Source organism: Mytilus galloprovincialis, chromosome 4, assembly GCF_965363235.1.
Source record: "Mytilus galloprovincialis chromosome 4, xbMytGall1.hap1.1, whole genome shotgun sequence".
Classification (NCBI taxonomy): Eukaryota; Metazoa; Mollusca; class Bivalvia; order Mytilida; family Mytilidae; genus Mytilus; species Mytilus galloprovincialis.
The window spans coordinates 85,841,083-85,855,448 of NC_134841.1; the positions used below are offsets into that span (position 1 = coordinate 85,841,083).

The following is a 14,366-nucleotide window of genomic DNA, read 5'->3' on the forward strand; positions in this document are numbered from 1 at the left end:
ACATGTAAATCTTGAATTCATTTGGTTCGATTCTTTGCAGCTTTTTTTTTATATCTTTGACTTAGTATGTTCAATAGATAGTGCGCTATATCAAAATGTCTTGAAAATGGTTGTGATTATGGCTTAAAAGTATTTAAGAAATATTTCTCTGTTGCAATCAGAATGCATTATTTTGTGCTCTCTGAACTACCATGTCTTGGTTTGAAAGTGGTATAGGTACTTCAGGAAATATAAGATATTTTAAATTATTTGTTAATAATTGTTATATATATTAAGTTATTTATTGTATAATTTTTATTGTTGTTGAAGAATGTTTGATATATTGCACGTTTTGATACAAATAATTCCGTCCAGTGAAATGATTACTTTTTGTAACTTTCAAAGTTGAATAAAAATGAAAATATAAGATTATTTCTTCTTTTTTCCGAATTATAGTACTGGGACAGATCTTGTTCGTTGTATAGTTCTTGGACATTTTATTGAACAATCAATGTATTTAAATTTGTTCTCTTCAAGCAATGCGTAGAAACAATAGAATGAAATTCAAAACAGTGTGGCTGTGGCCATTGATTGACACATTAAATTCATCCATTTTTGACTGGGACAATTTAGGTGAACGTTTGTATGTAACGACCACTGCTCACTATGTACTTTTTAAAGACACTTAAACTATGGGGTCACCAAAGGTTCTCAACACCTTAATAAAGTAATTCGAAAAGTTAATCAGAAATAACACGATGTTTTGATTTATATCAATTATATAAATCAAAACATAAAGGTTATTCCTGATTAATTTTTCGAATTATTTTATAATTAAAGTCGTTACGAAACCTTTGGTGACCCCACAGTTTAAATGTCTATCGTAGGTACGTCGTGAACAGTGGTCGTTACAGACAAACGTTCACGTAATTGTCCCAGTCAATGGATGAATTTAATGTGTCAATCAATGGCCACAGCCACACTGTTTTGAATTTCATTCTATATATATATATTACATTCTAAAAATATTACAAAATAATTATGGCTAAATGACAAGATCATAAAATGGAAAATACAAGATACAAAAAAAAAAGTAATGAAACAGTTGATACCAATAGGAATAAAAGTTTTTATAAACTGTCCACCAAACATATTACAAATATAATAAAAAAAATCCTGAGACTAAACCTTACTGGAAGAGGTTTTAATTACGTTATATTTGACTGAGAACGATCCCACATCGACTAAAGAAGGTCGTGGATTCGATAACTGGACAGGTCAAACCAGGTTTTAAAAAATGCTATTTGCTACTTTTTCACTAAGCATGCAGAATTAGGTAGTAAGAGTAATGCTAGACTGCTCGAAGTCAGAATTAATTGTTTGGGTAGGGTGACATGTTTTGTAAACTATACCGCGACAGGTTTAATAAAATACGACTCCGTGTGTCGGTTAAGTACAAAGAATGGTTCATATTCATGTCGTACTAACATGCTCGTCAAAAATATGCATTTCATTAATTTGCCACTGGACGCCATCCATTATCATAATCATCTAAATAGTTTCTTTTGTTTTATTAATTTATGAAACCGGTGTGCCATAGAGAAATGCCGACCTTCGACAGGAAAACAGGATATCCTAGTCACATATGATCGGAATCAAACGAAGGATTCCAGGATCGGGACTAAACTGACAACCATGGTGTTGACAGGATGTTTTTCACTGTAAACCATCTAGTTCGGTCGTTGGTCACTACATGAGGCCCCGCGAAAAAACGGGATTCGAGGGTTTAAAAAACAAAAATAACACGGCAAAAGTAAATAAAAAAGACGTACTTTTTTAGTTGGAGTTGTTTACCCGTTTAAAACACCTTAGTTAACTCCCTTGTTAGTTTTTATGGCTCGTGTTGCTCAATCTTGAGTTTTCTGTTTAGTAGTCGGTGAACTGTTATCTTTATAACTAGCCTCCATATTGTATTGACCAAAAACTTTAACCTGAAGCGGGAAAGACGGACGAACGGACTAACGAACGTACGAACGGACGTACACACCATAAAACATAATGGCCATAAATGGGGCATACAAATACAATGTGCTAACGCTCATGACCTCTGATCCATTCAAAGGAATGATAAAAACAAACTGGGACAACGTATTACGATATCTCAGTCGAAATTGGTAAAGAACAGATTCATGAGAATAGCAGTGATGTAACCTTAACGAACTCGTAACCCTTTGTACACTTATTACAAAATAGTTCTTGGACCTTTTAACTATAACTCTTATCAAAAACGTGAAAAATGTCAATGATTGGGACCAAAAAGAATACATTTAGATGCCTCGATTATTATCTGTATTATTATAAGTGTATAATTTTATAATCTTGTTTAATTTTGAATCAGTATCAAGATTTCGAATGCTTCGCTTGATTTCCTGATTATAAAAGGTGCTGCCAACCTTATCATAGAAAATCTCGTATACATAATGCAAAAGGTTAATCAAGGTAATATTGCATTCATTAACGTCAGCAAAGGTATTACTTTGGCTTCGTTGTCGCAATTTTAAGAGTTTAATTGAACGAATCCTTGAACCAGATTATTACTTAGCTTTGTAATAATACGTGCTATAATGCTTGCTTTTATTTAGGAACACAATGGTACCTAGTTTAAAATGTCAATCAATATATTTACAGGGTAATTGAACCCAAAGCAAAATGTGTGTTAAAAATCCAATACTTTTTTAAATGAATACAACCCAAAGCAAAATATGTGTTAAAATTCCAATACTTTTTTAAATAAATAGAACACAGTAATGGTTTGAAAAGTTTAATCGTCGACCATGATTTCAATTTACATATAAATTTATGAACATTTTGCATATGGGATACTGAAGAAATACAATATCTTTTCTTCTTTTTTAATACAAGAATAATTGCATTTGGTATAAGTAAATGGGAACCAGTATATCTCAATGTTAACATAGCCAAATACGGTTTCTCTTTGAGAGCCCATCATGCAAATATCAATTACTACTTTCTTTTTTATTTTTTTACAAGTATAAATCTATTTTTGTGTTTTTTACTAGTATGCATCTTATTTTCTGTTTTTTACTAGTATACATCTTATTTTGTTTTTTACTAGTATATATCTACACAACATGTATGTGTGTTTTACTAGCAAACAACTTACTTTCTGATTTTTTACTAGTATATAATCTAATTTTGTGTTTTTTTACTTGTATACTTGTACATCTTATTTTATGTTTGTTACAAGTATATATATCTTATTTTGGTTTTTTTACTGTAAAGTAACGATTTCAGCATGATTTACCGTACAGCATATGCATGAACTATTTGCTACTGGATTTCAACCAAAGGAAATCATTTTTCATGATGACCTAAATACAAGAAATTGTTTTCAATACTTTGTCATTCATTGGCGCTACTATATATACATCAAACATTCTCCATATAAAAGTATAACTTGTATTAGGTTAATTAAATTGCATCTTAGTGTTTAAAAATTGCGTTTATACATGTTGTGTGTTTGACCCGGGTTAACATTGCAAATCTTGTATTACTATCATTTTAGTTCCAATTATGAATCTATAATGCAAAGTTCAAAATGAACATGGTTGTTATATACCCAAGCACACTCAGAGTTGTTGAAATTGATCTCCTCCATACAGATAGATTGAGAAATAACCAGACTTTTGATCATAATAAAAAGTCTGAAGACTCAAAGGGGAGGATATGTATCAAGGAAACCATTGAATTCGTATCAACTGGCAATTTCGCTCTTACATTTTAGTTAAGACTTTTTGTGTGATGTAAGCAAAGGCTTTTGTTTAAATATTTGTGATATAGATATAACCTTTTTGAGCTGGTGTGGCGTAAAGAAGACATCAATCAACCAACTTCGCATGCTGGTGCTGCTGCAAAGTTGCTATAATATACTAATGGAAAGATCACAATAGGATCGAATACTCTCCTTTTACTTAACCTATCATCATGGTCAATCCCTAGGTATGAGTAGACATAACCATCTACGTTATTTTGTCTATGGGGGAACGTATTCTTATTTCATATAATAATTGTATCTGTGATATCTTTTATTTCAATTTTGATGTAATACAAATGTAGTGAACATAGTCACCAGAGAAACTTTGAATTCTTTAAAACATAAATATATAGCGGAACACGAAGTTAAAGGATAATGCTAGATTACTTTCATTCGTCCTGAGAAGCTCCTGTTTAAGTTTGACCCACGGGAAGAAAGGAATGTCAACAAGAAGACCACAATTGGTTCTAATACGAATGAAGACCGTCTGTTTAAAGCATGCCCTTTAAACGTTTATTAAACAATTCAAGCATCTTGATCTGTTGTCAAGATTCAGATAATATTGTTTGATTCAGTCCTACTTGAATCTTGTCCTAATTACAAGATTGAATCTTTAACTCAAGACTTGCCTGCCTATAATTACAAGATTTGATCTTAAACTCAAGACTTGGCTGCCTATAATTACAAGATTGGATCTTAAACTCAAGACTTGCCTACCTATAATCACAAGATTAAATCTTAAACTCAAGACTTGCCTACCTATAATCACAAGATTAAATCTTAAACTCAAGACTTGCCTGCCTATAATCACAAGATTGATTGTAAAACTTAAGACTTGGCTGCCTATAATTACAAAATTGATTGTAAAACACAAGACTTGCCTGCCTTTAATTGAAGATTGTTCGTAAGACCCATTACCTGTGCTGCCTATAAATGAAAGGTTTGATGAGATGCACATATTTAAGAACGCTTCTTTGTACATATCATTACCTGATACCATTAGTGTATTCTGATAGCATTTTTAATGGAAGAGGAAAGATCAAGATATAAAGACTTTAAACATTTATTTTTCAAATTTAACAAATTCTAAACATTTTGATATAACATATTACACTAACATCATTAGTAACAAGTAACTGTTCTGTATGATTTCACGGATTGCTGATATTGATCACTTTATATATGAAAAAAAAATTCTTGACCTTTTAAAAAAAGTCAATATAAATAATAAATATTAATTAATACATGATGCACTTTATTGTTTTTTATATTTTCCCCTATATTGCCTCTTTTTTTTTCTTTTTTTTTTTAAAATTAAACTAAAGCCACAAAGGGATTCTTTTTTTTATGCCCATTATAAAAGCTAATAGAGACTACAATTTAAATGTTCAATTGGTTCTAGTCAAGTATTTAGAAAAGCTACAGAAATTTTATTCAATCAGGCAAGCTCTACAAGGTCAATGTCTAAATCACCAAAATAGAGAATAAAAAGCATATCAAAATTCAAAACAACAAGTTAATTATAATTTGAACTATCATCTTAAATCCAGAACCAATATTGTAAATTCAGAAATTATTTATAAGTTTTAATAAATGTGAATAATGCAACTTGGTGAATATGACAATACAAACTTTTATTATCATGAACATATATCTGTATGCAAATTTTCCTGAAATCTCAATATTAATCTTATAATTTTTATCATTTAAAATAAAATGCAATAATAAATGCACACAAAAGGAAAATAAACTAAAAAATGTCTGAAATGAAGATATATCAGGAAATGCATTTAAAGAAAATTGTACTGTAGTGGAAGAGTTACCAGTACTATTGTCAATTGGGGGTCAGACTAAGATACTAAATGAAATTCATGAAATCAATTTATTAAAATCTTTTTTAATTATTGACTCTTGACTGCAAATATGACCATCTTTCATAGTTGGTTGTCAAGTATCTGTAGACGAAAAATCCCAAAAAGGAAAATTTTGTGGTTATATTATAATAAGTTTCAAAACATAAATGCTTTTTCGAAATAAAATAAATCGACTTTTATTAATGTTCTCTCATGTTCTATCAACTTTAATGGCATTTAGTGGTGTCACTGTCCGACTTTAAAAAGAGCCTTTAGTTGTAATATAGGACATTAAACACTACTTAATGAGTCATTGAACTTTAACGGATCATAACTGCCCTCACTATCAATAATACCAAATAAGACTGTATGAAACTAACTGGCTTAGTTTTTTACTTAATTATTTTTTTATGTAATTGAAGCTAGATATCAAGTAATGACAATAGCCAATATGTAAATTTGTGAATACAAGCAAATATATTCAGTAGCAATTAAAACATGCATGTGTGAAATTTATTTGTAGCCAATATGTAGAGTTGTGAATACAAGTAAATACTTTCAGTAGCAATTAATTACAACATGCATGTGTTATTATGAGCAATGAGTTTTATTAGTAGCCAAGATGTAAAGTTGTTGATATGGTCAAATATTTTCAAACAATCAAACATGTATGTGTGAATATGAACAACAAATTTTATTTCAAGCAAATATGCAAAGTTATGAATACAAGTAAAAACTCTTTCAGTGGCGATAGAACATGCATGTGTTTATATGAAAGGTGATTTTTATTCTTCGTAGTCATCCCTACACATATTTTCCGTGTATGGAATACAATTAATTACCTTACAACCATAACAATCAGTAACTGACTGAACTTTAAAGAATGCATAAAGTAGTACAAAATATATCGCCACTAAAAGGGGGACACTAAAGCCAATCAGAATGACCCTTGACCTGTGTGATATCTTACTAAAGGTTACAAAAGGTAAGACTATCACACCTGAACACAAGCCAATGATAAGGCCTGTAATAATGGTGTAATTACTGATATATTGAAGAGTTCCTGCCATTAGAAACAACACAATGACAAACAGAACCTTGGAAATTTCAAGTAATGGTCTATTTATAAATCTCCATAGTAACAGTATTTCTACCACAGTTACACCTAGTAATCCACAAACTGATCCTGTAGCACCTACATGGGGAGAGTAGGGTTCAAATATGGAGGCTGCCTGAAAATATAAAAAATATTAACCTGTTAAATATTTCATTCCATCTACAACATTTTCTGAAAAAAAGCTGACAAGATTTATACACTTAGAAACATCAAGAAAGCTTTTTTTTATCCCTTTGATCATATAACTTTTAAGGTTGTATTCTACTGTGAAATCAACCCCTTTTGTTAAACTTAATGCTTTGTTTTCATTAAACCTTCACAAGCATCATTCAAAAAAAGATAAGCCATTGTGATTTACCCTTTAGGTATATGACTTTAATTGAAGTTAATAGTTAGTTGGTGTATCTCAGGGCATTTTTCACATGACTACTGACTAGTAGAAACATTCCATTTATACCTAATTTTAAAGTATTTACAATCTTCTTACCAGTATTCCTCCTATACCACTCAACACATAGACTACCATTATCCTCAGCCAACCAATAGACCTCTCCATAGTCCTCATGATGAGGAAATGTATGGCCCCAATGATGACCACATGGATGATACCATGGTGATAGACAATAGAGAGAGGAAGTCTCCACCATTGTGCTGGATTATCTGGTAACCAGGGCTTATCTGATTTTGATGAAATTCCACCCATACCACAAATAGAATTTATACAATTCACCTACAAAAAAAAGAGACTTGTGTTGAATTCTTCATAGCAATGAAGTGTCAGATTTTTCTTTAGCTTATTGTGGGGCCTTAGTGACTGAGTGGAATAAGTAGTATAACTTCTGTATCACTAGCCTGTCAAATCTAAGATTGTGAGTTCAAATCCTGCAATTGTTTAGTGCATTCGACTCTAATAAGAACTGATTAGAACTCTCAGTTTTCCTACTGAAGATCATGTTTCTCTCCTGAGCCCTTCGCCATGCTGGTATGTTTTAACTTAAAGCTAAATATATTTTGAAATAACTTTAAAATATGAATATGAATGTAAATATTTTGAAGTAGCCACCTAATAAAGTTTAAATCTATGTATTTTTCAAAATATTTTACCAGTTTGAGTTATCTCCCCTTTAAAATTCATCACCTGAATCAGCTTGATACATCGCAAAGTTTCCATTAAAGAGTTAGTTTAAGTTAATTTTCAAATAAGCTAATGAAATGAGCTGTAAGATGTCCATATAACATTTCATCATCATCAGTATGATAATTTTCAATTCTTATTATTATTTACAAATACCTGACTACAATGCTCTGCAGAATGTTTTGAGAAGTACCCTCCTAAAAATACACAGTGTGTATGTGTAGTTAGTTTACATTGACCCTGAAGGTTGTAACAGCATGGCTTCAGGTTGTGAGACACACTGTTTTGTCCTGAAGGTCTCTCACTACATATTATACCTGCTTTCCAAATACCAACACCTGAAAAATAAAATTCAAGAATGTACAAGATAATGTTTGATAAGTGCAGTGTACAACCAGATCCTATTTACTCAGATATAGGAAGATGTGGTATGAGTGCCAATGAGACAACTCTCCATATAAATCACAATTTATAAAACTATACCATTATACTGATCAAGGCAAGTACAAAAAAATTCTCATGTCTTTCCACTGAGATCTACTTCAATAATTTTTCTACTATTTGTATAATGCAGGTCTAATTGATTGATTTTTGCTTGCTTAATGCAAATGTCACATAGCAAATTAAGATTACAAAATATGCTTACACAATATAGGTATAAGTTGGAAACTCCTTTTGGAGTTAACATAGCAATGTTTTATCCAAAAAATAATAAAACATGAATGCATATATGCTGTTGTGCCAAGCCTCCATCAACTCATTTGATCTTAGTTCTTTGTTGGTCAAAACTGAATTATGAAAAATGAAATTGTGATGTCACTATTTAAAGGCCACATTCCTGATGAAATCAAACAACTTGAACACATCTTTTTACAGATGATTGGGAAAAAAAGAGGAAGCTTGTCTTAAACTGTTAAATCAATATTAAACTATATATAGGTTTCATTAACTTTTCTTACAGTAAAATATAGTCAGCTATCATCCTATGGTAGAAAGTTAGAAATTGCACAATGATGAATTAGAGCACAAATTGAATCACTTAGAAATAAGTACCATCAGTCATATGTTGACATTCTGTCTGTGTAGTTGTAGCTGCTGTATTTCTACTGGCCATTTCACAACATCCTAAAGGTTCTGTAGTACTGTAATTTTGTTCCAGTGTCTTTATTTGCAGTTCTATATCATCTCTTAAACATGGAGCAAAGAATGCTCCAACACCTTTAAACAAAACATTGAAATAGTAAATATATAAATACATTGAACTCATAATGTACCAATCATACATTGCCAAATGTGGCTACTGTTTAAAGGGGCACTAGCTGTCAAATTCATGTTCACGGATTTTAATCAAATTCTCACATTTGATTTATAACACTGTAAAACATTTTATCCAAATTATTCAAAAGTCTAAAACAAGCAATTAACAGGGCACGGGCATGATTTTACATAGCTAGATGCCATCTAATTAACTATCAAGTTGACCTCTAAAGTCATCTGATGACCATATAAGCGATGTAAACATAAATATAGATATAAATAGATTAAGCAAACTGGTGCTGTTGGATTTTTGTAGGTCTATTTAATTTTATATTACAGATGAAAAATATATGTTTATCATCGTTTTTGCCTGTTTAAGAATAGATTTTTTGTGGATCGAGTCAGTCAAACAAATGGTTTACCTTTGTGTCAATTTTAATGTTGGCATTCTTTCCTGTAAATAACTTTACACATACAATTCACATGTTATCCGTCTCAAGGTAAGGGGTTAAACTGAAGTTCACATAAATACGAATTCAATGAGGTTGAATTATTCACTTGCAAGTGAATAATTCATAATCAATGTTCTTTAGCTTATTTTAACAAAATTGAACCATACTGGCTGCTAAAAGTGAATTATTTTTTCATTATTTGCATTTCATTAATGATTGAGCAAAAACAATAATAAATCAGATTTTTTATATATCTCGTAGCTAGTGCCCCTTTTAAAAGATCATGTTTAAACATAATTATTAATAGTGGATTGGGAAACAAGTTATTGCCACTTACGGTATATTAATCCCTTTCCACTTTGCAGGTCAGATCAGTCAGTTCTATGACACTAAAGTTAAAAAGTCTGATAACTTTCCACAATATACACAAGGCTTAGGTTTATTTTCTTTCAGTGATATTTCCATATGAACTAACCCCCTTATTTTTTTCAGCCTTGCTTGCATTGATATTACATTTAACCCTTCTTAATTGGCTTAATTTATATTATACAATTTTATAAAATTAAATTAATTAATAGAATTCAAAATTATGCCAGATTCAAATAATTCCTTGTTTTTCAGCTTATGTTTGATGTGCTGACGGTCAATGGTACACCATATTATGTCACCATGAAAACTTAACTGACCAATGGTGAAATTTTTCCATTGTACATTTTTTAAATTTTGAATCCCCTTTTCGAAAATTTATCTCCTGTAATCACTGTGTAGAATGGCATTGACTATGTTTGACATGAGATTGTGGTTTTTGAAACGAAGAAAAACAATCAAGGTAAGTAAAAATATCAAATTTTCATTTTCTGAAAATGTTTTCTAAAACTGTTAGCACTCATTGATGTATTGCATGGAAGGTACCAACCCATAATCTATTCCCTACAGGTAGAAGCAGAAGTCTGTTTTCTCAGATGCCTCTCCCCAGTTTTTTTTTATGTGTCACAGATTTTGAGACTTCAAATGCAAGTTCCAAACCTCATAGAAAAATTATGATTTACAAAAATGTATCAATTGTAAACAAAACAGAATATACTGAATGTACATGCAGTTTTTTTCTGTTAGAAAGTCATCATGATGAAATGAATATACTAGTATCAATGTTCAAAAATACATAAATATGCACCATACTCCTGTTAGTTCATCACATATAAAATTGATAACTATATCTTCAGCCACCATTACTTATTTCTTATCAATAAAACTGTTCTTACTAGTTATATATACGTCTGATGGTCCTATCCACAGATTTGGTATAACCCACTTGTGGACTGTTTCTGTTCCTAGGAAGGTCTGTATGCCATCTCTCCATTCTATAGTGGGGTCTATACCAAGAGAAGCCAGGCCTCCAAGATAGCAGAAAACACCACAGGTTACAAACTGGGCCTGTTATATAAAATATAAACAAATAAAATAATAATTACTTTCTATCAAAATTGTCTTTGGTCTCTTTGGTCTCTTTGACATATTCCCCATCTCCATTTTCAATTTTGAATTGATTCTTTTAGGTTAGTTAAATTCTAGCTGTAAATTCAGAAATGAATGCATGCATTGATAAATGGACAAAACTAGTGCCACATTAATCATTGCAATTTAATAAACAAATCTGCATGGGTACAAATATATGTTAAGATATCAGAATCCAAGTTTTTATTATTGGGATATTTACCAAGTCACATTATTTGCATTAAAAGTAACCTTGCAATAATTTCTGAATTTACAATAGCATTTCAGGTTATGTTATATAATAAAAGATGCTGGTACCAAATTTCCATAATTTGAATTTTGAATTGGTATCCTTATGTCCAATGAGCTTTAAATTTAACAAAATCACACTTGTTCTGTACTAAAAAGAGATTTATAAAAAAAAACTCAGCCATGCAGTCTTACATTCAAACATTTTAGAAACCTATTTGTAAAAATATCAAAATATGTTTTATAGAAATTTGTTGTAGTAAGATTGAAATAATTAGTTGTTGATAAGTAATTGTCTCATCTGATCATATGACAACTGTAAATGTTATAGTAAATACATTGAGCGTCATAATCATCAACATTGTGTTTTTTGTTTGATTTTTTTTTAGGTAAATGGGGTGAAAAATCAAGGTTCAAATTTGCATTTAATAGTAAAAGGTTCAGGACCCATTACAATTTTATTCCTTCTTCTTTATGTATATAGGAATATGACTTTCAACATGAGCATTTGATCTCTACTATTTCTTGAATCAATGCAGGAAATATTCTTTTTTTTATTTTAAATCTACTGTGTAAAGGGAAACAACTCTAACTAAGTTACTGATATTTAATGCGTTAGACCTGTTTTTTTCTTCATCTTTCTATTTTAAAACAGAAATTTTATACTAAATAATCATTTGGTGAAATAGGCCAGTTTTTTTGTTTAAACTTCTTTTATTTCTAGCATATCACCTCTTGTGTATTAATACAGTTAAAAAGTATTTATATAAACAAATATTTCAATTTATCACTTTGTTTAATTACCAAGGTAATGAATAATGTGAAGAATGGTATGAATTCTGGGAGTTTAGACATCTTGAGTTTCACATGTGTAAGACTTTTTGCTTGTTTTTCAATTTTCATGCCCCTCTTCAGATCATTCCATTCTTCAACCACTCTTCCTGTAGGATTCACATAATAAGCTGAAATTTTAAAAAAAAATAGAAATTAAACATTTAAGTAACTGGTAACATTGATATTCATACAAATTCAAATTATTTTAAACATTTGCACAAGTAAAACTATAAAAGTGATTTGCAACAGTATCTCTTTCAGCAATCACAATATCAGGTGGGAGATTAATTATGCACAACACTTTTGAAAATTTAGTACATCTTTATGTGCCTTTTTTCAGTCAGAAATCTGTTCAACAAGGACTTTATATATCAGTCTCATAAATTTTCTAATAAAAAAAAATTCTGATCAAGTATTGTTACTCCAGTATTGTCATGCAATATATACTTGCTATCAGATGGATAAAGTCATTTACAGTTGAGGTTCAATTACTGTGACTTTTTCACTTAGTCCAGTGGCCTTGGTGGCCTAGTGGTCTTTTTTTTTTACTACTGTGATCACTAGCCAATCAACACTGAGGTAGTGAGTTTGAACCCCGCTCGTGTGGGTGCACTCAACTCACAATCTTAATTGTCTAGGATTGTCAGTCTTCCTAACAAAGGTCTGTCGTTTTCTCCAGGTACTCCTGTTTTCTCAACCAATAAAAAACTGGCCGCCACAAAATAGCCTAAATGTGGTGCTTAAAATTTAAGGGGCATTAAAACACCAAAAATCAAATCAAATCACTTAGACCTTCATCTCAGGTGCTTCGGAAGGGTAAGCAGATCCTGCTCCACATGTGGCAAGAAATTACACCATACTGATCAAGGAAAGCTACAGTCAAGTCAGTAATGTGGATAGTGAAAGAAAAGCTCCTACTAATAAGATCCTATTAAAGAAAAAAGTAAGATAAAGAGGTAAATTGGATGCAAAATCAAATGTATTTCAAACCATCACTCATTTGCAGAATCAAAGATTTTCAAAATCAGTCTACTTTAATAAAATATTGTGTTTTGTTTATGAAACTATTCAAGGGTAATTCAACATTGAATGTCATTTATACCTTTAAAATGAAGAAATTGTACTGAATCTGGTCACAAATCCAACACCACAACATTCAGGAAATATTCCAAGAATTGAATTGATTTTTAATTCCTTCTTATTTTTACGTGACAAAAACTCATTAAATGTTTCCCATTACCCGACCTTCTTTATTTCCTCTAACCTAATTGTTTTTTATGATACAAATCTGTATAAAAGTTTGCAATTTTGTATTATTTCAATTAACCAGAGTTACTTCCCTTTGCAGATATCATGAATCTAACAATCATGTACAGCATCTGTGTTCTTACATTGGTTTTATGTGGAGAGATGATAATGGGATCATGTGATGTTAAACTAGGTAAATAATTTTTTTACTTTTATAGAAAACTTCAGTAATTTTTTCGTTGAGACATATATGTTCAAGTTAAGGAAAGGAGTTTAATTGAGAATTTTTTTTTGTTTTTTTCAACCAAAACAAAACAAAAAAAAGTTATCCGACTAACAATATAAAATATAAAATAATAACATATCATACATCAAGTGTAAACAAATAAATACTTCTAAGGTTTGCCAGTGTTGACGGTTGAATTTGATCATGAAAGGGAAGAAACCTATCTGTTGGTGCATGTCAACATCATTTGTGCATGCACTAGTGCACTAAAATTCATTTTTTTATCATTTCATTGAGAATTCTGTAAAATTTGTAGTTAAATCAAACTGAAGTATAATGTAAGATTTTCAAATTAAACATAACATATTGTATTTTTATACTGAAGTTTATTTCATAAATTCTTTTCAGAGGGTTCCCTTCTCGGGCAGAATCAATTTGCGCCAATTGCAGTTTTGAAAAGGTATTAATTGCGCCACTCTCTTTTATTTTGATGGTATTAATTGCGCCAATAAATGAAATGGAATTGCGCCACATTTACCTGTTAATATGTTTTACCTAAATCAAGACAAGACAAGACAAATACTTTATTAAAGTCTCGCCACTTGTTACATATAAATTCTTAAAATTCTTAAAATTATAATGCAAATACAAGTCAACTGTCACGAGTATAAAATACATTTTCGCTTT

General features: G+C 30.6%; 1 protein-coding gene across 1 annotated transcript in view; it reads right to left on the bottom strand.

Annotated features, from left to right (window-relative positions):
• Positions 1-5,547: 5,547 nt before the first annotated feature.
• The window catches only part of LOC143073238 (uncharacterized), a 28,921-nt gene continuing 20,102 nt past the window's right edge, over positions 5,548-14,366 (bottom strand). The window contains exons 7-12 of the mRNA XM_076248617.1: positions 12,176-12,333; positions 10,891-11,062; positions 8,973-9,137; positions 8,076-8,257; positions 7,272-7,514; positions 5,548-6,899 (exon numbers count right to left, since the gene is read on the bottom strand). Coding sequence (XP_076104732.1) covers positions 6,453-6,899; positions 7,272-7,514; positions 8,076-8,257; positions 8,973-9,137; positions 10,891-11,062; positions 12,176-12,333 — 1,367 coding nt within the window. The 3' untranslated portion in view covers positions 5,548-6,452. The remainder of the gene's footprint in view (positions 6,900-7,271; positions 7,515-8,075; positions 8,258-8,972; positions 9,138-10,890; positions 11,063-12,175; positions 12,334-14,366) is intronic.